The sequence below is a fragment of the Neoarius graeffei genome, chromosome 6 (genome assembly GCF_027579695.1).
Source record: "Neoarius graeffei isolate fNeoGra1 chromosome 6, fNeoGra1.pri, whole genome shotgun sequence".
Lineage (NCBI taxonomy): Eukaryota > Metazoa > Chordata > Actinopteri > Siluriformes > Ariidae > Neoarius > Neoarius graeffei.
The window spans coordinates 45,323,698-45,344,153 of NC_083574.1; the positions used below are offsets into that span (position 1 = coordinate 45,323,698).

The 20,456-nt window shown below is 42.0% G+C and overlaps 1 protein-coding gene across 1 annotated transcript in view; it reads right to left on the reverse strand.

Moving 5' to 3' along the window:
* Window positions 1-20,456, reverse strand: part of zgc:173742 (DNA topoisomerase I, mitochondrial) — a 233,252-nt gene that overhangs the window by 163,785 nt on the left and 49,011 nt on the right. The window contains exons 4-5 of the mRNA XM_060924351.1: window positions 20,319-20,429; window positions 1,451-1,538 (exon numbers count right to left, since the gene is read on the reverse strand). Coding sequence (XP_060780334.1) covers window positions 1,451-1,538; window positions 20,319-20,429 — 199 coding nt within the window. The remainder of the gene's footprint in view (window positions 1-1,450; window positions 1,539-20,318; window positions 20,430-20,456) is intronic.

A 20,456-nucleotide genomic window follows, 5' to 3' on the forward strand; every position in this document is an offset into this window, starting at 1 on the left:
GGCACAAACTTCACATGTGGGTGGGCTGTCCAGGAATGCATTCCCATTGGCTAACTTGTATTCATGGATGCAAACGGTGCGCCTTTTGGCGGATGCCGCCTTTTTCACGGCTGTCTGGGGGACTTGTGAATCGTGCAGGTCCGATGAGTTTTTTTTTTGGGGGGGGGGGGGGCGGGCGTTGGAGTGTCTGATTATAATTTCATCAAAGTAAATTCTGTATTAAAATGACTAAATAAGCAAATGCCGTTACAGTCCATGAAACATGGGAAGTATAAGTATGAGAAGAAAACAGTAAATCAGAAAGCTGCGCACGTAAAGCCAATTGGCTGCGTGCCATTATCTGCTGCTGGCTGCACTTCACTGCACGCGCAAGGATTTCCATCAGTCCAACGTAAGTTACATAATTAGCTTTACGTGCGCAGCTTTCTTTTCATACTTATACTTCCTATGTTTCATGGACTAACAGCATTTGCTTATTTAGTAATTTTAATACAGAATTTGATGAAATTATAATCAGACACTCCAACGTCCCCCCTAAAAAAAAAAAAAAAAAAAAAAAAAACCTCATCGGATCTGCACGATTCACACAAGTCCCTCAGACAGCCGTGAAAAAGGCGGCATCCGCCAAAAGGCGCGCCATTTGCATCCATGTGTGTTTGACTGACAGCTACCGGTACGCTCAGCCATTCCCTACTCGGATTCTGGCAGACTGTTTGACGAGTGACCGATCCGTTGATGGTACACAAGGATCGAGTGGACTTCAGTGACGACTAGGATATTGAATTAATTCAACAAAGTGTAAGTGCAGGACAAATATGTTGTATGTGTTGCAGTAGTGCACATTATGCAGGTGTGTTTAACGTTAGCAAGACAGCTATTATATTGGGTAGTGGAGCTAAGGCTAACATTTGACTTGCCACGAAACACCTGCATAATGTGTACTACTGCAACACATACAACACATTTGTCCCGCACTTACACTTTGTTGAATTAATTCAATATCCTAGTCGCCACTGAAGTCCACTCGATCCTTGTGTAGCGTCAATGGATCGGTCACTCGTCAAACAGTCCGCCAGAATCCGAGTAGGGAATGGCTGAGCGTAGCTGTCAGTCAAACACAAGTTAGCCAATAGGAATGCATTCCTGGACAGCCCACCCACACGTGAAGTTTGTGCCAAAACTGCAAGCAAAAAGTCAGGGAGCGCAAACGAAAAAGCTGGAATCGCAACCAAAATAAATTACGTCAAACAAAACTGAGAAAGACGCGGAACAAAAATAAAAGGTTTCTGAAGAGTAATAGACTGATATTTTGCACGATTACACAAATAATTTGTTTGCCAGTCTAAAAAAAATTGACTTTTTTTTTGTATTTTGATTTGTTGTTTTTGTTTGATATTTCAAAAGTATTGTATGAACATTTTGGCACAAAATTGATTCCATACAAGTCTACCTTATTTTTGTCTTCTGACTGTGTCTTCTTTTTCTCCAGACCAGAGCTTCCTTCTTCCTCCTGTGGGGCTTTCTTCTTCTTCTTAGGCCTGCTGGACAGGAAGTAGATGAGTAAGCTCATTTAGCACACTCCAGTACATTGGTAATATAAAGTAACAATTATGTCATAATGTACTCGGGGGTGGACAAAAGTTAAGCGCATTAATACAGACTGAACAAACAAACTATTCCTGCAGAGAGGACATGGAGCTCTGTGCAGACATCACTGTCCTCCAACCAAGTTTCTAACGAAGCACGTCGTCTTTGTGACCGACAAAACGTCAAGCAAGTCGTTGCTCAAGGTGCTCGCTATCTGCTGTGGTGTTCTCTTTTCACATCGTCCATGAAAGATACTATTCCAGCCTGGCTGGTGCATTTATTTTCTCTCGATATGTTAAACCATGAGGTGACTGCATGTTGTGCTGCAGTTGACTATATCCTCCTGAGAACCAACCCATAGACTTGTGTCCTCTGTAGTTGGCATTTGTTTTACGTGCACACCCTCTTACTCTATCAAGCTATTCACTTGAATCCTGGTGTGTTGTAAAGAGCACATCCTGGGCTTTCCAATGATATATCATGTGACTAGGAGGGTTGCTGGGAAATTCCTAGTAAGGAAATCACAACAAAAGAGAAAATGAGACATTTTTTTCTTGGTTCCCAGGAGGATATGACCACTTTGAGCTGCATTTTATTTTTGCTTGGTTTCATTACATACCTGTTCCTGATTCTTTAAAAAAAAAAAATAAACACCTATTTGTTATCCATTCATGCAAAATTATACGCATTATAATCAAAAGAAATTGTATCACGATGAGCCAGATGGCACCTTGGCTGACAGGGGTTCAGTGGTACATGCTAGTTACAGTCTGGGCTGTTATGGTGTCACAGTTTGTCACAGCGCATAATGAGATCGCTACTTCACTGATGACGTTTTCAAAATAAATGCATGTCTTTTTTGCCCTTTATTCAGCAGACCACTACTTCTTGTAGAGATCGATTATCCTGTGTGTATTTACCATACAGCATCCAGCAACATTATTAAAACACATGTCTGGAAATCTTGTGAAAAACAACAAGTGGATTTGATCTCATCTCATTATCTCTAGCTGCTTTATCCTTCTACAGGGTCGCAGGCGAGCTGGAGCCTATCCCAGCTGACTACGGGTGAAAGGCGGGGTACACCCTGGACAAGTCGCCAGGTCATCACAGGGCTGACACAGACACAGACAACCATTCACACTCACATTCACACCTACGGTCACTTTAGAGTCACCAGTTAACCTAACCTGCATGTCTTTGGCCTGTGGGGGAAACCGGAGCACCCGGAGGAAACCCACGCGGACACGGGGAGAACATGCAAACTCCGCACAGAAAGGCCCTTGCCGGCCACGGGGCTCGAACCCGGACCTTCTTGCTGTGAGGCGACAGCGCTAACCACTACACCACCGTGCTGCCAGTGGATTTGATTGATTTATTTATTTTCTGTCCATATTTCACTGGATATGAGCAATCGTGCACTCTGCTGGGCTACTCTACGACTAGGCTATCAGCTCGTGTAGAGCAAAACAAAAAGTGGCGGAGTGTGTTGCTGAACCAACTGAGGGCAAAATAAAAACTTTACTCAAAAACAAAACCCCAAAATTATTAAAGTATTTAAAAGAAACAAATAGTTAAAATAATACAGTTTTGGGTGGAATCTCTTGTTCCACACTCCAACCCAGTTGGTGGAGGTAATGCACCTTTAAGTTTGTTTGCCAAATGCCAAAAAACCCTAAAGAACCCTCCCCCCAAAAAAGGCAATAAAATATGGAATAAAAGTATTTGATAGTAAAAAAAAATGTTTGTTTTTTCCCCCCAAGAATTATTATAGCATTTGGCGGCACGGTGGTGTAGTGGTTAGCGCTGTCACCTCACAGCAAGAAGGTCCGGGTTCGAGCCCTGTGGCCGGCGAGGGCCTTTCTGTGCGGAGTTTGCATGTTCTCCCCGTGTCCGCGTGGGTTTCCTCCGGGTGCTCCGGTTTCCCCCACAGTCCAAAGACATGCAGGTTAGGTTAACTGGTGACTCTAAATTGAGCGTAGGTGTGAATGTGAGTGTGAATGGTTGTCTGTGTCTATGTGTCAGCCCTGTGATGACCTGGCGACTTGTCCAGGGTGTACCCCGCCTTTCACCCGTAGTCAGCTGGGATAGGCTCCAGCTTGCCTGCGACCCTGTAGAACAGGATAAAGCGGCTAGAGATAATGAGATGAGATTATAGCATTTTTCACAAATTGCTCCTGTCATTTTGCCGGTTTACATTCTAAGCAGAAATGATTTTGTTGGATGTTTTGTATAAAATTATCGAATTTGTAAAAAATAAAAATGCTCCGTTTCTCAAAATCCAGTGAATGTGGATATAATAAATCAGTTATTCCACTCACTCAATCTCGTCGTACATGGCTTTACTTATATAAAAGTGCTGTCAAGCGATTAAAATATTTAATCGCGATTAATGTCGCGACTGTCATAGTTAACTCACGATTAATCGCAATTTAATCGCACATTTTTGTCACATGAAAAACCATGTAATTCTCTTATCAGCATAAAAAAGTGAATGGGCTTGCTCACCGTTCGAACTACGGGGGTACACGGGGGATCCGAGATCCCCTGAAACAGACATGAGATCCCTTGAAAACATGATTTGGGAAATGTTGGGGAGTCTCTAAAATATTGGCAAAATGATGTTTATTGACATAGCAATCGTGTGTAACGGGAAGCATTTGCATATCCGAAGTGAGCACGCGATGGAGATCCGCGCTCTGAGACAAGCGCAAGCACCCCCCCAAGGGAAAATAAAGGACCCCCCCCGAAAATATCGGCATAGTTCGAACACTGGTTGTACCAATGTTTTTTTTTTTATTGCAGAGCATAACGCGTCTTGTCACAGCCACTGCAAAGTGGGGCTGGAGCCGCCGATGGGAAAACGAAACCTAAGCCGAGCACCGTGGCTCTTCGGGGGAGGGCAGAGGACTCTGGCTGTGCGGGGCGTGGCATCATGTCACAGAGCGTTAATCTCGCGATAAAAAAATTATCGCCATTAAAATTGAGTCAAGTTAACACGTTAATAACATGACATTTTTGACAGCACTAATATATATATATATATATATGCGCGCATGTTTTTGTCATTTCTTTCATAATAACTATGCCCTTTTATTTTCACCATCAGCTTGTGCTTTTAAGTGGTTTGTTATTACAGTCATATTTCAACTAGGTTATCACACTGTTTAAACATATTTGAACATTTGTTTTGAATAAGTCAGCATGGAATAGGGATTTCTTTTTCTTTCTCGGTTTATTGAGCCTACTTGTCCTCTGGGCTACGAATTGAATTAAAAAAAAAAAAAAAAAAAAACAGACACAAAGTCTGCTTTTCCCAGGTGCCCGGGCTACCCATTTGTCCACTCCTAAGATCACACAACTGCAAGAAGCTGAGAGGACTGTTATACGAGACTTTCAGTACTTGATTTTCTGAGCCCGGCTGTCTCTGTAATCCTTCTCCTCCTCCTGAGGTGATTCTCAGCTGACAATACGCGATCTGACATGAACAGAACGACACTTTCTCAACAACGCTGCCATTCATTTATCTTACATCAAAATCACAAGGCAGTATGAACGGAGTGATATGCAGCACTTTCAATATGCTCCGAGTAAATCCACAAAAAACAAAGAGCTGCTACAGACCAATGTCAGGCTGAGTGATTTTTCTGAACAACGCGCGACAGCTGCATTTCTAAGCGGATTCATTGCACCCGTTGACTGCTTGCTCACACAAACGCATTCAGATGCAACACAGTGGAAACAAGCAGGTTAAGCGAGACTTCCTGTGCACTGAACAGGCTGAATTAACTCTGCTACACTGTTGCTACACAAGCCACAGGAGGTAAACAGGATTAACTGCAGACTCGTGTAAAGCAGAACATTTACAACTGATGCGGAAAAACAAAAACAAGCAAAGTTAGTTCTCGACATAGCTGCTGGAAAGAAATTCTGAGTAAAAATACACGGGCCAAGAGAGGTGGGCAATACGGCAAAAAGGTCAGGAGATTTGATATTCACAGAATACACAACAATATTGATAATAAAGAAAATTCCAGTTGGAACAACTGAATGGTTCGAGGTGAAGGTGGGACTCCATCGTTCGCATATCGACCGGGCATTGGTGTAGATGATGCCGTCATCTACCTGCTACACCGGTCACTTTTACACCTGGAGGGCACTGGGAGCACTGTTGCCTCTTTTCCACCAAATCAGTTCCAGGGCTGGTTCGGGGCCAGTGCTGGTGCTGGTTCACAACTCGTTCAACTCGCGAGCCAGCTGAGAACCAGTTTGCTTTTCCATAGCTCGCGGTGCTAAGGGAAGCCATGTCATTACGTCGTTGTACAGTATACGTCAGTTACGTCGCTACGTTTGCATAAACCTTGGCGCGAATATCGAAGCAAAAACAACACGGAAGAAGCAGCAGCAGCAACAACAACAACAATAATAATAATAATGGATGACTTCGCGTTTGTACAGCTGCTGCGTCTCATCGCTTAAAAATGGCGATCTTTCGCGGTCTTGTTATTGTTGTTGGTCTTAACAACTCCGCCCCCCCGCTGACGTAAGCGGTTCTTTCCTCTGGCCCAGCAGAGAGTTGGTGCTAGCCTGGAACCGGTTTTTCTGGCCCCAGAGCCAGTTCTTTGTCAGTGGAAACAGAAAACCCGGTTACAAACTAAGCACCGGCCCCGAACCAGCCCTGGAACTGCTTTGGTGGAAAAGGGGCATGAGAGAGTCATGTTCTTTGACTTCTCCAGTGCTTTCAACACAATCCAGCCATCACTGCTTCGGGGGAAGCTGGAGGGAGCTGGTGTCGACTGCCACCTGGCTGCATGAATCATCGACTACCTCATTAACAGACCGCAGTATGTGAGGCTCCGCGACTGTGTGTCTGATGTGGTAGTCTGCAGCACGGGGGCTCCACAGGGTACAGTGCTCTCTCCTTTCCTCTTTACACATCTGACTTCAGCTACAACACGGACAGCTGCCACCTCCAGAAGTTCTCAGACGATACAGCCGTCGTTGGACGCGTGTCAGAGGGGGACGACCTGGAGTACAGAGAGGTCATCAACAACTTTGTCGCCTGGTGCGAACTGAACCACCTGCGCATCAACGCCAGCAAGACAAAGGAAGTGGTGATTGATTTCAGAAGGACGGCTCCTCAAACTGCACCACTGAACATCCAGGGTTTGGACATTGAGCTCGTGGAGGAGTACAAATACCTGGGTGTTCACCTCAACAACAAACTGGACTGGACAAACACAGATGTCCTGTACAAGAAGGGCCAAAGTCGTCTCCACCTCTTGAGAAGACTGAGGTCTTTTGGTGTGTGCAGGACACTGCTTAGGACTTTTTATGACTCCGTGGTGGCATCAGTGATTTTCTACACTGTGGTCTGCTGGGGCTGTGGAAGTTCAGAGAGGGACAGGAAGAAACTTAATAAACTGGTCAGAAGGGCTGGCTCAGTCTTGGACTGTCCTCTGGACTCCATTGAGGAGGTGGGTGAGAGGAGGATGTTAGCCAAGCTGACATCAATCATGGATAACCCCTCTCACCCCCTACCGTACATGAGGCTATGGGGGCTTTAAGCAGCTCGTTTAGTAGTAGACTGCTACACCCACGGTGTAAGGAGAGATACCGCAGGTCATTCATACCTACTGCTGTCAGACTGTACAACACCAATAACTTGTAATGTAGCACCAATAACCTGTTTGTCGTTTTATTTGCACTACTTCACCACTACTACCTCTACCTCATCGATGCAATTATGTGCAATAATATAGGTCTTAAATTATTTTTTACATACTTATACACACACACACACACACACACACACTCTACCTGTAATGTGCAATTTTTTTTTTCCCGAGCCTCTCAATACGGCAATATTTCTATACTTTTTCACGGTAGATAATGCAAATAGCCCTCTGTATTTAATCTTTCGTTTGTCTAATTTTTATTTGTTATCTGTATGACATTTTCTTGCTACTGTAACACGTGAATTTCCCCGATGTGGGATCAATAAAGTGAATCTAATCTAATCTAATCTAATCTAATCTAATCTAATCTAATCAAGGATCTGCTTTGAGTCCTTTCTTGTTTGCCATAGTGATGGATAGCTTGACAGATGAAGTGAGGCAAGTGTCACTGTGGAACATGATGTCTGCAGGTGATATTGTGATATGTGGTGAAAGTAGAAAGGAGGTTGAGCTGGGTTTGGAGAGATGGAGGTATGGATTGTAACGAAGAGGAATGAAGGTGAGCAGTAGCAAAACAGAATACATGTGCATCAATGAGAATGGGGACGAGAGTGTAGTGAAGATGCAAGGAGTAGACGTAAAGAAAGTTGGTGAATTCAGGTACCTGGGGTCAACTGTGCAGGAAAATGGGGGCCACGATAGTGAGGTGAGAAAGAGAGTGCAGGCAGGGTGGAGCAGTTGGAGAAGGATTTCGGGAGTCATTTGTGACAGGAAAGATGTATAAGACAGTAGTGAGAGCAGCTGTGATGTATGGATTGGAGACCGTAACCTTAACGAAGAGACAGGAGGCAAAGTTGGAGGTGGAGTTGAGGATGTTATGGTTTGCGATGGGAGGTTGGACAGGATAAGGAACGAGCACATCAGAGGGACAGCACATGTGGAGAGCTTGGGAATTAAGCTAAGAGACATGAGACTGAGATGGTACGGGCACATCCTGAGAAGAGATGCAGAGCATGTTGGAAGGAGAATGTTGAGGATGGAGCTGCCAGGCAAACAAAAACGAGGAAGGCCAAAGAGGAGATACATGGATGTGGTGCGAGAGGACATGAAAGTGGCAGGTGTGGTAGAGAAGGATGCGGAAGACAGGGAGCGATGCAGACGAAAGATCTGCTGTGGTGACCCCTAATCGGGAGCAGCCAAAAGAAGATGATGATTGATAATAAAGAAAATGAAGGAGAAATGTTTAGTTAAAAATATTTTAGATAATATTTAAATCAGCTATCTGTTACTGCAAGTAGCTATCAATACCTACGCTCTCAGAAAAGCAAGTACACAGTGATAATTGTATCTAATCACTCTTAAAACAAGAGTAGCTGATGGGCGTTTCTGCGATTCAGTTAGAATTATGTGAAATTACGAAGTGAAGCAAGTTTCTTGATACACCTTGTGGTGCAACCTGAACATGATCAGTGATGACCCAGAACCCGGGGTCATCAGTAGGGTTTCCCATACATAGACCATTGTGTGGCGCAGCGCCACACAATGGATTTCTAGCGCCGCACAATCAGACTCGCGATTTTGAAAAAAAAAAAAAAATTCCGTTGGGTATCGTTCCATTCATTCAGTGCTCTTTCTTCTCGTTCACGTGCACGCACACAGAGAGAGAGAGAGACGGAGAGGCGTGTCCACAGGCCTGCCGTTGCGCATATACCCGGACTGCAAGTAGGCTTGTTGGCTAATTAAAAATAACGCAGCCTTCCCGGTTCGCCTTCCGACCCCTTATTTTAAAAGGTAGCCTACATCGTGCTCGTGATGAGCTTTATCATAGCCTTCTTGGCTTACAGGAAACGGACATCCCTGAGTCAGGCTATAAACCAATTTTGATGCATACAGTAGCAGCTTGACGCGAGGAACCGGCCTTATTGCATTATCCCGTTTATCCCGCTTCAGCAATGACTTCCCTTATGATAGGGCACTTGAGTTTTTTTTCAGGAAGCCACGCAGAATTAAATGTTCTGATAGGGCATGCAGGCAAAATTTGCACCAATTAGGGTAATGCTTTTCATTACTGTTAGTTGCCTTGGTGTTACCTTAAGTGGTTTCTTACATCCAATTATGATATTTTACTTTATTATTTTGTTACATTATACTATTTATTTCATTTTAGTATTGGTTGAGGTAAGTGTTGAGTTCAATATTTCAAATAAAAACCTCCAGCTTGTTTTTTGCAATTTATTCCTTGAATGTCAACTAAAGAATGATTGAAAGATTGCCACCAAAAAGGCAAAAAACTAAAACCAGAGATGCACCGATTGACCGGCTGCCGATCGGAATCGGCCAATTTTCACGTGATCGGCGATGACCGGCGACCGGCCGGGCAAAATTAAAATATGCCGATTTTCTGCCGATCAAAACTTGTGTATCACATAGAGATGAAGGTGGAAATACTCGTAATTCGCAACTAAAAAGACTGCAGCTACACTGGCAGCTTCAACATGCTTTCTAGTGCGATTGTGTTGCGCTTGCACAGAACAGTGTCAGTCCTGCGCGCCGTTAACAAAAAAATAAATAAATAAAATATTCACTATATTTGGATATCCAAATATAGTGAATTTTTTTTGTGCCAGGTATTGGATGTGAAAAGAAGAAAACGTTTGTGGTTGTATGAATTTCCCATTACAGGAATTAATACGTTAGCCTATTACCAAACATCTAGTTAGATTTGTACAAAGAGAGAAAGAAAAAAAAAAATGTCTTTTTGTTTGTTTTACAACCTTGGTTGCACTTGATTCCATTGGAAATTACTCTACAAATACACATTTGATAAAGATGATAGAATGGCTATGGTATAAGTATGACCGGAAATTATTTTTGTATTTTGATACTGAATGAAGAAACGGGTTGTTCCATAAGGCATACGTTTTCAGATCTAAATAGGCTTATGAAAGTGTGTTCCATAGCAGTAGGCAAATAATATATGAGGGGGAAGTTGTTTTTGTGCCAGATATTGGACGGGAAAAGAAAAAAATGTTTGTGTGAATTTCCTATTTCAGGAATTAATATGTTAATACCAAACATGAAGAAAGATTTTACAAAGAACAATGTCTTTTTGTTTTTCAACCTTTGAGGTGTTGAAAATTTATTACTGAAAATCTGGCAGAATGTTCTATTAAAGAAAAGATAAAAAGAAAATAGTCTTTGTGTGTGCTGTGAAGTGGTTTGAAAAAATGAAATTGGAATCGGCCAAAATCGGTATCAGCAGGTTACACTCCATGGAAAATCACAAATCGGAATCAGCCCAAAAAATTGCAATCGGTGCATCTCTAATCTGAATATTTTAAGAAACATCTTTATTAGCTTTATTGGTGAAGTAGATAAACCATCACTGCATCACTGATACACACACACACACTGGCAGCTGAATTAAATGTTCCGATAGGGCATGCAGGCTTTGCACTAATTAGGGTAATGCTTTTTCATTATTGTTAGTTGCCTTGGTGTTACCTTAAGTGGTTTCTTACATCTAATTATGATATTTTATTATTATTTTGTTGTTACATTATACTATTTATTTCACTTTAGCATGGATTAAAGCAAAAAAAATTATTTGACTGAAAATTTACGGGGGGGGGGGGGGGGGGGGGGGGGGGGTTATGGGTGGATTTCGATGAAATTCTACGGGGGGTTATGGTAGCCTGGGAAATCCCATGCTGCTTTGCACAATCGTTCCGATCTGAAAAGACAGCATGGAAACTATGGTCTAAAGGCTCGCCTGAGTTAGGGAGCCAATCAGAGAGTGGGGAGGGGTGGAAAGACGGTGACGCGTACTACTCGACAAACGGAAGCTTGTAGTTTATTTGGGACTGTTTACGGATCACATTTAACATTGCGGCGAGCGATACGAACCAAACTTTCGATCAAGCTTTAGACACCGTTCTGAATAGTTTAGAGCGAAAGTTTGTTTTAAAAAAAGAACAGCGTCTTTCTTCTTTCTGTTTTATAAAAAGAACAGCGTCTTTCTTCTTTCTGTTTTATAAAAAGAACAGCGTCTTCTTCGTCGCTCTAACTACGTCACCGGGTACAACTGCCATGATTGGCCATGGGCTACGTATACGCCAAATGATAGACATTCGCAACGTCCAATAAACGGCCGTTGACAATCGTAAACCACACCTCCCCTACGAGAAATTCAATAGGCGGATTCCAGACCATATTTCACTTGTGATATGGTCTGGTGTTAACCAGACTAGGGTTATGGGTGGATTTCGATGAAATTCTGAGAATGGTTAACTTAGAACTGATAACTTTATTATCAATTAATTAATGGATTAATATATTCAATTTATTGTTGAGTGATTCTTCACCATTGTTCGTTTTTGAGATATTCATTTTTGTTTGCAGCTTCATAGACAATTCTTTTTTGAATTGTGCAGCAATGCCATGCGTGCACAAATATGAGGCATGAGCATTTGACAGTGACAACCTAGAGAGGGCGCTCCTGTCTTCCGAGACCGATCGCATCAAATCGACCAATGGCTGCAATATGGTCAACGGCAGGTCATGCTGCGCTATAAAAGCACAGACACATATTTTCTGTGCACAGACGCGATCAGCCATAGATGGACTGACCTCCGTTGAGGTGAAACTTGCTCCTGGTAAAGAAGAGGTGTGCTGAAGACCCCTTACACTGACCTTGTGGCTGGCTTCCAGTTGATGGCGCGACAGCACTTTCTTTCCATTGCTTCCGTATATTATTTTTTTGTGGCAAACCACACAAATGCTAGCGCCTGGAATGTTTAGTTTTTTGCACCATTAACTAAATGGCTTTCCGTTTTCACCTATTTCGTACAGCCAAGCCCACCTCCACTTGTTTTTTTTACACCTTTATCGATGGCAGACACATCAGTGCCTTCTTTCATGTAAAGCGCATCCATGCTGCCGAAACCGAAAGCAGAACAACATGCTCCTCTGTGCTCGACGTCAATATAGAAAAAAGTTTGGATCTTCGCTTACATTAAAATTGGGGTTTGACCTTACTTTGTGTTGAATACGACTTCAAAAACAATTCAAGATTTTATTAAGAGAAATATTGTGGCCAACACGAGTGTTAAGTTACCTAAAAGATCGCGTGAAGTTGGCTGCTATCTACTTTGCGTTCGTTCTCATTTTCTTCCATCATTTCATAGGCCAGAAACAGATGTTTTGACGTAATTTAACTTAGTAGGCTATGATTATTATTTAACCGTAGTCTTCTAGACATTTTGACTGTTTGGGGCATTGAACGCTGGTGTATGATTTTCAGGGAATAAAGTTTAGCGCATGTCGGAACATCATTGCGCTCGCAGCCTCCAACTCCTCAAACGTCCTTTAAATTGTGATATAACGTAGGCTATAAGGCACGGTTCTAACATACCTTACACATTGGCCTAACGAAAAAAATAATTGTTGGGGCGTCTGCTGATTTGTTAGCTATAAATTTAGGTTTAATTACTTCTGGCAGTCTGCAAGCATTGCACCGTCGGGTCTTCAAGTCTGGCTGAAGCAGAGGAGCGGGCTTTCCGGGGTTTATTTTTTCGTTTTTTTTTTTTTAACATGCTCTATTTCTATATGTCTAAGTTTGAACTGAGTCATTTTGGCAAGATTTAATTTAATACAAAACAGAAATGGTCAGACACAAGCACGCCAAGCACATGGGAATGTATTTTGCCAATTTTGACAGCACGTGTTTTTTTTAATGCCGCACCGTAGACAGCGAATGTTTAAACATGATCAAACATAGGAAACGAACGACACAAAGCATGGCTCAAAAACAAAAAAGTTAAATAAACCCTGCTGATAGTTGATGGTGTTGCAACACATCAGTGTTATAACCCAATCTCTACCCAACCACACGTCATTTTAATTCTCCTCGGATCAGCTCACATTTGGCCTTGGGAGAGTTCAGTTGACGGAAATCCGTCACACGACGGAAAACTTTAATCCATGCTTTAGTACTGGTTGAGGTAAGTGTTGAGTTCAATATTTAAAATAAAAACCTCCAGCTTGTTTTTTGCAATTTATTCCTTGAATGTCAACTAAAGAATGATTGAAAGATTGCCACCAAAAAGGCAAAAAACTAAGGTAAAAACTAAACTTTAACTTCAATTTTGGTGAGTAATTTTCATAAATTTAAAAGACAGGTTTTCCACCAACGTCAAGCCCAGCAAACTGCTCTGCTCTGTTCTTAATGTTCCAACATGTTCTTAATTGCTGCTCTTCTTTGCAGCCCAGACATCCCCAAGAGTCCCAGGACCTGGCGTAGAGACTGGCCTGCAAAGCCTGCTCTGTAATGTAAAGCTGGGTCGAGGAATGAAACCAGGCAGGGTTCTGGTAAAAATTGTTTTAGCTGTCTTCTCTTGAAGAACTTAAAAGAATTTAGATTGAACTGAATTATCTCAAATGCTTCTTGTAGCTTTAAAATAGTCCCAGCAGGTGACTCTGAAGAAAAATACTGTGTGTTTGAACACCGCCCGCTGTAAACACTTTGCATACACCCCAATGACCGACTCCACCGACCGCCACGACACCACCGCGCACGATTCCCTCATCGGCACAGTGGAGCACCACAAATTGCTACCTGGTCTGTGGGAAACACTGATCAGGTATTTCAGGCCCTAACATCAGACACCCTCACTCCAAGTCAGACCAAGCCCTGACTTGTGTCCAGGTGGTGCATTACATCACGCATCACCCCTCTTCAACCAAAGCCAACAGGAAGCCTTTTCAGTGGCTTCCAACATGTTCTTAATTGCTGCTCTTCTTTGCAGCCCAGACATCCCCAAGAGTCCCAGGACCTGGCATAGAGACTGGCCTGCAAAGCCCCTGCAGCCCACTTCAATCGGCTCATGGCGGACCTTCCACCCATTCTTCTGATGCTCGGGTAAAAGATTTGCATACCTGGCCCTCTTCCTTTCTTGTGTCTCCTCTATCCATTCTTCCCATGGGACAGCTAATTCTAGCAAAACCACTGGCTTGGTTGCCACCGACATCAAGACCATGTCTGGCCTGTGAGACGATAGTAATGGTCTCTGGGAACCTTAGTTGTCTCCCTAGGTCAACCAGGAATTGCCAGTCTCTTGCTGCTGCAAACAGTCCACCCTGGGCCTTTGGCTGGGGCTTCTCCCCAGCACAGACAAAGGTGATGATATACTTTGTTGGGTGTTGCTGCTTACTGTAGTTGATCCCAGTGCAGATGGGGTTTTCCATTTCCCCCAGAACTTTGTCATAGTGCCAACAGTACCACCCCTCTCCCAAGCACTCTGGACAGCAGCTGAGAATATGCTCCAAGAATCCCCTCTTCTGGCAGAGCTGGCAAGTTGGTGAGTCCACCAGGCCCCAGGTGAAGAGGTTGGAAGGATTTGCAAGGATGTCATACCCTCACTGGACCAAGAACTTGACTCTGTGTGGTTCTCCCTTCCAGAACTTTCAGCCAGTAGCATGCTCCCACTTGGTCCAGGTCCCCTGCTTGCACATGCCCATCATCATGCTGAAGCAAGCTTCCTCCATCTCTGCATGAACCTTCTCCTGGATTAGCTTTTGTCTTTCTTTCCCTTTGGCTTTACCATAGCAAAGTCTTGAAATGCTTCCGAACCCAGCCCTACCAATCACCACAGTGCCCACCAGAGTATTGAAAAAAAAAAAAAAAACAGACGAAACAAAAACACAAATCTGAACCAAAAATAAGAATAAGCAGTTTTCCTCTCCACAGCAATCCACATAAACATTAAAAAATTATATCAGATCTAATGAAGAGTCTCTGGATCAGTGGTAATGTACTAAAGTCCTGGATTTGGACTTGAGTTTGACTGGATTTGAAATTTCTGTGATTATTTTTTTGTGGAATCACAACATACTACTATCAAATTTATTGTAGGTATTAAGTTATTAGCACCCCGTCTGAATGGTCCTTTGAATAAAATGGGTTTAATCAAAATCTCAATAACTAAAGAACAAATCAGTCTGTAAATATTGTCATGCTGGTCCTAATGTGTTCTGACTGTGGAAAGTTCTGGAATGAAAAGATCTATGGCTCCAATAAACACCCAGGAGATTAAAATGGTCCTAATTAAATACACTGCCTGGCCAAAGAGTCACCCTTTGGATTTAAATAAGCAACTACTTTAAAAGCCTTTAATTGGATAATTACCGCAGTGATTTAATGTGTTTCGGCTAGCAGCAGTTCTTTCAACCTTAAATGATGCAGTGAGTAGCTTATTTCTTAAAACAGCCATGTTGGAAGACGTATCCTGTGCTCAAGGAAAAGATGCTACTGTCTTTCAGAAGGGTCAAATTATTGGCCTGCATCAAGCAAAGAAAAGAAATCAACTAAGGAGATTGCCGAAATGGCTGGAATTGGGTTAAGAACTGTCCAGCATGTTATTAAAACCTGGAAGGATAGTGATGAACCGTCAACTTCGCTGAAGAAACGTGGTCGGAAAAAAGATCCTGACTGTGATTGGAGATCATTAATAGTGAAAGCAGGAGCATTTCCGTGCACACGATGTAACAATAACTCTCAGGGTTGGGACTAAACAGCTGTGTGTCCATAAGAAAACCACTCGTTAGTGAGACTAATCAAAAGAAAAGGCTTCAGTCTGCTAGGGAGCATAAAGATTGAACTGGAGCAATGGAAAAAGGTCATGTGGTCTGAGGAGTCCAGATTTATTCTATTCCTGAGTGATGGGCATGTCCGGGGAAGAAGGGAAGCACATGAAGCGATGTATCCATCATACATAGTGGCCACTGTACAAGCCTCTGCAGGCAGTGTTGAGATCTGTGGTTGGTCAGGTCGAGGCTCAGCAACGTTATGTAGCAATAAAATGAAGTCAGCTGACGACCTGAATGAACTGGTTATCACATCAATGGATTTTTTTCCCTTCCATGATAGCATAGCAGGGCGGCACGGTGGTGTAGTGGTTAGCGCTGTCGCCTCACAGCAAGAAGGTCCGGGTTCGAGCCCCGTGGCCGGCGAGGGCCTTTCTGTGTGGAGTTTGCATGTTCTCCCTGTGTCCGTGTGGGTTTCCTCCGGGTGCTCCGGTTTCCCCCACAGTCCAAAGACATGCAGGTTAGGTTAACTGGTGACTCTAAATTGAGCGTAGGTGTGAATGTGAGTGTGAATGGTTGTCTGTGTCTATGTGTCAGCCCTGTGATGACCTGGCGACTTGTCCAGGGTGTACCCCACCTTTCGCCCGTAGTCAGCTGGGATAGGCTCCAGCTTGCCTGCGACCCTGTAGAACAGGATAAAGCGGCTAGAGATAATGAGATGAGATGATAGCATAGCACAGGCATAAAATTAGGGCTCAAATTGTGATAGAGTGGTTCAGGGAGCATGAGGAATCATTTTCACACATGAAGTTGTGACCTTAACCCTACTGAAAGTCTTTGCGATGCGCTGGAGAAGACTTTACAGAGTGGTTCAACTCTCCCGTAGTCAAGACAAGATCTCGGCAAAAAATTATGAAACTCTGGATGAAAAACGTTATGATGTTGTATAAGATTGTTGAAACAATGCCATAGAGCAGGGGTGTCAAACCTGATCCATAAAGGGCCGTGTGGCTGCAGGTTTTCATTCCAGCCATGCAGCAGCACACCTGACTTGGCTCATTCAATCAACTGAACTGTCTTCACACAGTCAAATACTTGCAGCCACACCCACCCTTGATTAAAGGGTGGGTGTGTCAGTTGATTGAATGAGCCAAATCAGGGTGCTGCTGCATGGCTGGAATGAAAACCTGCAGCCACACGGCCCTTTATGGATCAGGTTTGACACCCCTGCCATAGAGGATGGGTGCCATAATCAAAGCTAAAGGTGGTCCGATGAAATATTAGTGTGTGAGACCTCTTTTTTCTCTTGTTTGCCGGGCAGTGTATATAGGGGTTGGGGGGGCGCACTTGTTAAAATTACTTCACAATTAGAGAGGTCCTTAGTTGCAAAAACTTTGGGAGCCCTGCTCTAGTGAGCTCTCCTTACTATACAGTTAGTTAGCTTCATCACATGTTGAGCCTTTGAGTTGATCTGGCAACATCTCGTGTATTAGCGTAGTTATATTACAGCCATAATGGTTACCATTTTAACCCACTAAGAAAGAGTTATGCATTTCACCTGTGATGAAAATGAGTTTGGGAAGGCCTGATATTGCTGGCTGTGACAGAAGGAAGAAACATGAACAATACAAATGCAACTGAATACAAATGCATTATTCGGAATGAACAGATAACATGCTGTAAACAGACACAAATGCAGACCCTAAGAAGACGTGCACTATTCTTTTTTGCCACAAAGCTTCAACTAATTGAGACTGGATGTGTGCATCACGACTGGGATCCCAAGAGAGGGAACAAAAAGCTTGGGTGAGCAGAAGGTTTCTATTTTTATGCAAGCGTGAGCAAGAAGTCAGATATGAAGCTTGAAGGACAAAGAAATACCACATTCACTTCCAATATTCATTCATCCATCCATCAGGGCCACACTGGTTTGAATTAGGGCAATTAGTATGTTTATATTTTGGGAAACAGAACCAATATTCAAAAAAATAATAATCTCATGCCAGTAAAAAAAGAAATAATAGCTGCTTGAGCGTGATGAAGTCCTGCAAACAACTGTAGCTGAGACCACCTAAGAACTCGCATGAAGCTGAGGAAGTGTCAGTCTTTTCAGTCGGGTTCATTTGGATGGATGGATGGATGGAAGGAAGGAAGGAAGGAAGGAAGGGAGGGGTACACAAGAGAAAGAAAGGAAGGAGTGGTACAAGAAAGAAAGAAGTGGTACACAAGAGAAAGAGAGAAAGAAAGAAGTGGTACACAAGAGAGAAAGAAAGAAAGGAGTGGTACACAAGAGAAAGAAAGAAAGAGAGAAAGAAAGAAAGAAAGAAAGAAAGAAAGAAAGAAAGAAAGAGTACACAAGAAAGAAAGAAAGAAAGAAAGAAAGAAAGAAAGAAAGAAAGAAAGAAAGAAAGAAGGTACACAAGAGAGAAAGAAAAAGAAAGAAGTGGTACACAAGAGAGAAAGAAAGAAAGGAGTGGTACACAAGAGAAGAGAAAGAAAGAAAGAAAGAAAGAAAGAAAGAAAGAAAGAAAGAAAGAAAGGGTACACAAGAAAGAAAGAAAGAAAGAAAGAAAGAAAAGAAAGAAAGAAAGAAAGAAAGAAAGAAAGTACACAAGAGAGAAAGAAAAAGAAAGAAGTGGTACACAAGAGAAAGAAAGAAAGAAAGAAAGAAAGAAAGAAAGAAAGAAAGAGAGAAAGAAAGAAAGAAAGAAAGAAAGAAAGAAAGAAAGAAAGAAAGAAAGAAAGAAAGAAAGAAATGGTACACAAGAAAGAAAGAAAGAAAGAAAGAAAGAAAGAAAGAAAGAAAGAAGGTACACAAGAGAGAAAGAAAAAGAAAGAAGTGGTACACAAGAGAGAAAGAAAGAAAGAAAGAAAGAAAGAAAGAAAGAAAGAAAGAAAGAAAGAAAGAAAGAAAGAAAGGGTACACAAGAAAGAAAGAAAGAAAGAAAGAAAGAAAGAAAGAAAGAAAGAAAGAAAGAAAGGGTACACAAGAAAGAAAGAAAGAAAGAAAGAAAGAAAGAAAGAAAGAAAGAAAGAAAGAAAGAAAGGGTACACAAGAAAGAAAGAAAGAAAGAAAGAAAGAAAGAAGTGATACACAAAAGAAAGAAAAAGGAAGGAAGGAAGGAAGGAGTGGTACACAAGAGAGGGAAAGAAAGAAAGAAAGAAAGAAAGAAAGAAAGAAGTGGTACACAAGAGAAAGAAAGAAAGAAAGAAAGAAAGAAAGAAAGAAAGAAAGAAAAAGAAAGAAAGAAAGAAAGAAAGAAAGAAGTGGTAGACAAGACAAAGAGAGAAAGAAAGAAGTGGTACACAAGAAAGAAAGAAAGAAAGAAAGAAAGAAAGAAAGAAAGAAAGAAAGAAAGTACACAAGAGAGAAAGAAAAAGAAAGAAGTGGTACACAAGAGAGAAAGAAAGAAAGAAAGAAAGAAAGAAAGAAAGAAAGAAAGAAAGAAAGAAAGAAAGAAAGAAAGAAAGGGTACACAAGAAAGAAAGAAAGAAAGAAAGAAAGAAAGAAAGAAAGAAAGAAAGAAAGAAGTGATACACAAAAGAAAGAAAAAGGAAGGAAGGAAGGAAGGAAGGAAGGAGTGGTACACAAGAGAGGGAAAGAAAGAAAGAAAGAAAGAAAGAAGTGGTACACAAGAGAAAGAAAGAAAGAAAGAAAGAAAGAAAGAAAGAAGTGGTAGACAAGACAAAGAGAGAAAGAAAGAAGTGGTACACAAGAAAGAAAGAAAGAAAGAAAGAAAGAAAGAAAGAAAGAAAGAAAGAGAAAGAAGTGATACACAAAAGAAAGAAAAAGGAAGGAAGGAAGGAAGGAAGGAAGGAGTGGTACACAAGAGAGGGAAAGAAAGAAAGAAAGAAAGAAAGAAAGAAAGAAAGAAAGAAAGAAAGAAAGAAAGAAAGAAAGAAAGGTACATGAAAAATAAAAAAGACAGACCGAAGCTTGTGGTTTGAGGCACATTTCGGTGTGAATGCAGCTGTGGATATTTGGAGCATTAAACAGATAAAGGCAGTGCAGGAAACCTTTACTGTGTAGATTTGTTCAGTAACTCGGCAGAGGTTAAACCCTGTTTAAATCGGCCAAACCTTACGTCAAACCTGTTCAACTCAAAACTTCACATCCACTAACTTAATACAATTTATCATCATAAAAATTAGATTTTAATAGTTGGCAGAACATTATTTCAAAAACATGCAAGATATTTTTTCCTCTTCTCATTTTTCAGCACGGTTCCAAGGGAACAACATGCAAAGCAAGAATCTGACAGAGACCCTGCTTCACTCTGCACGTCACAAACAACTGTGGAACAGATCACTCGTGTTAAATCTGTCCGACTTACACATTTATAACGAACATATGAGCAACCGTTTTTCTTTTTGTCACGGTATACACTTAACCGCACCATGATTTAAAGAGCTACCGTCACGCTTTGTACGTCAGACTCATTTTAGTTATTCATAGGATTCATCACTTACAAAGAAAGTGTGGTGGAGCTCGAAGGACCCTCAACCGACTCCAGCTTTCGTTTCCTTTTCTTCCCTTTTTTTTCTGGCATAAAGTCACCATCATTTGCCTCCTCCTTAAACCTGACGAAAAGAGAGACAGACAGAAAG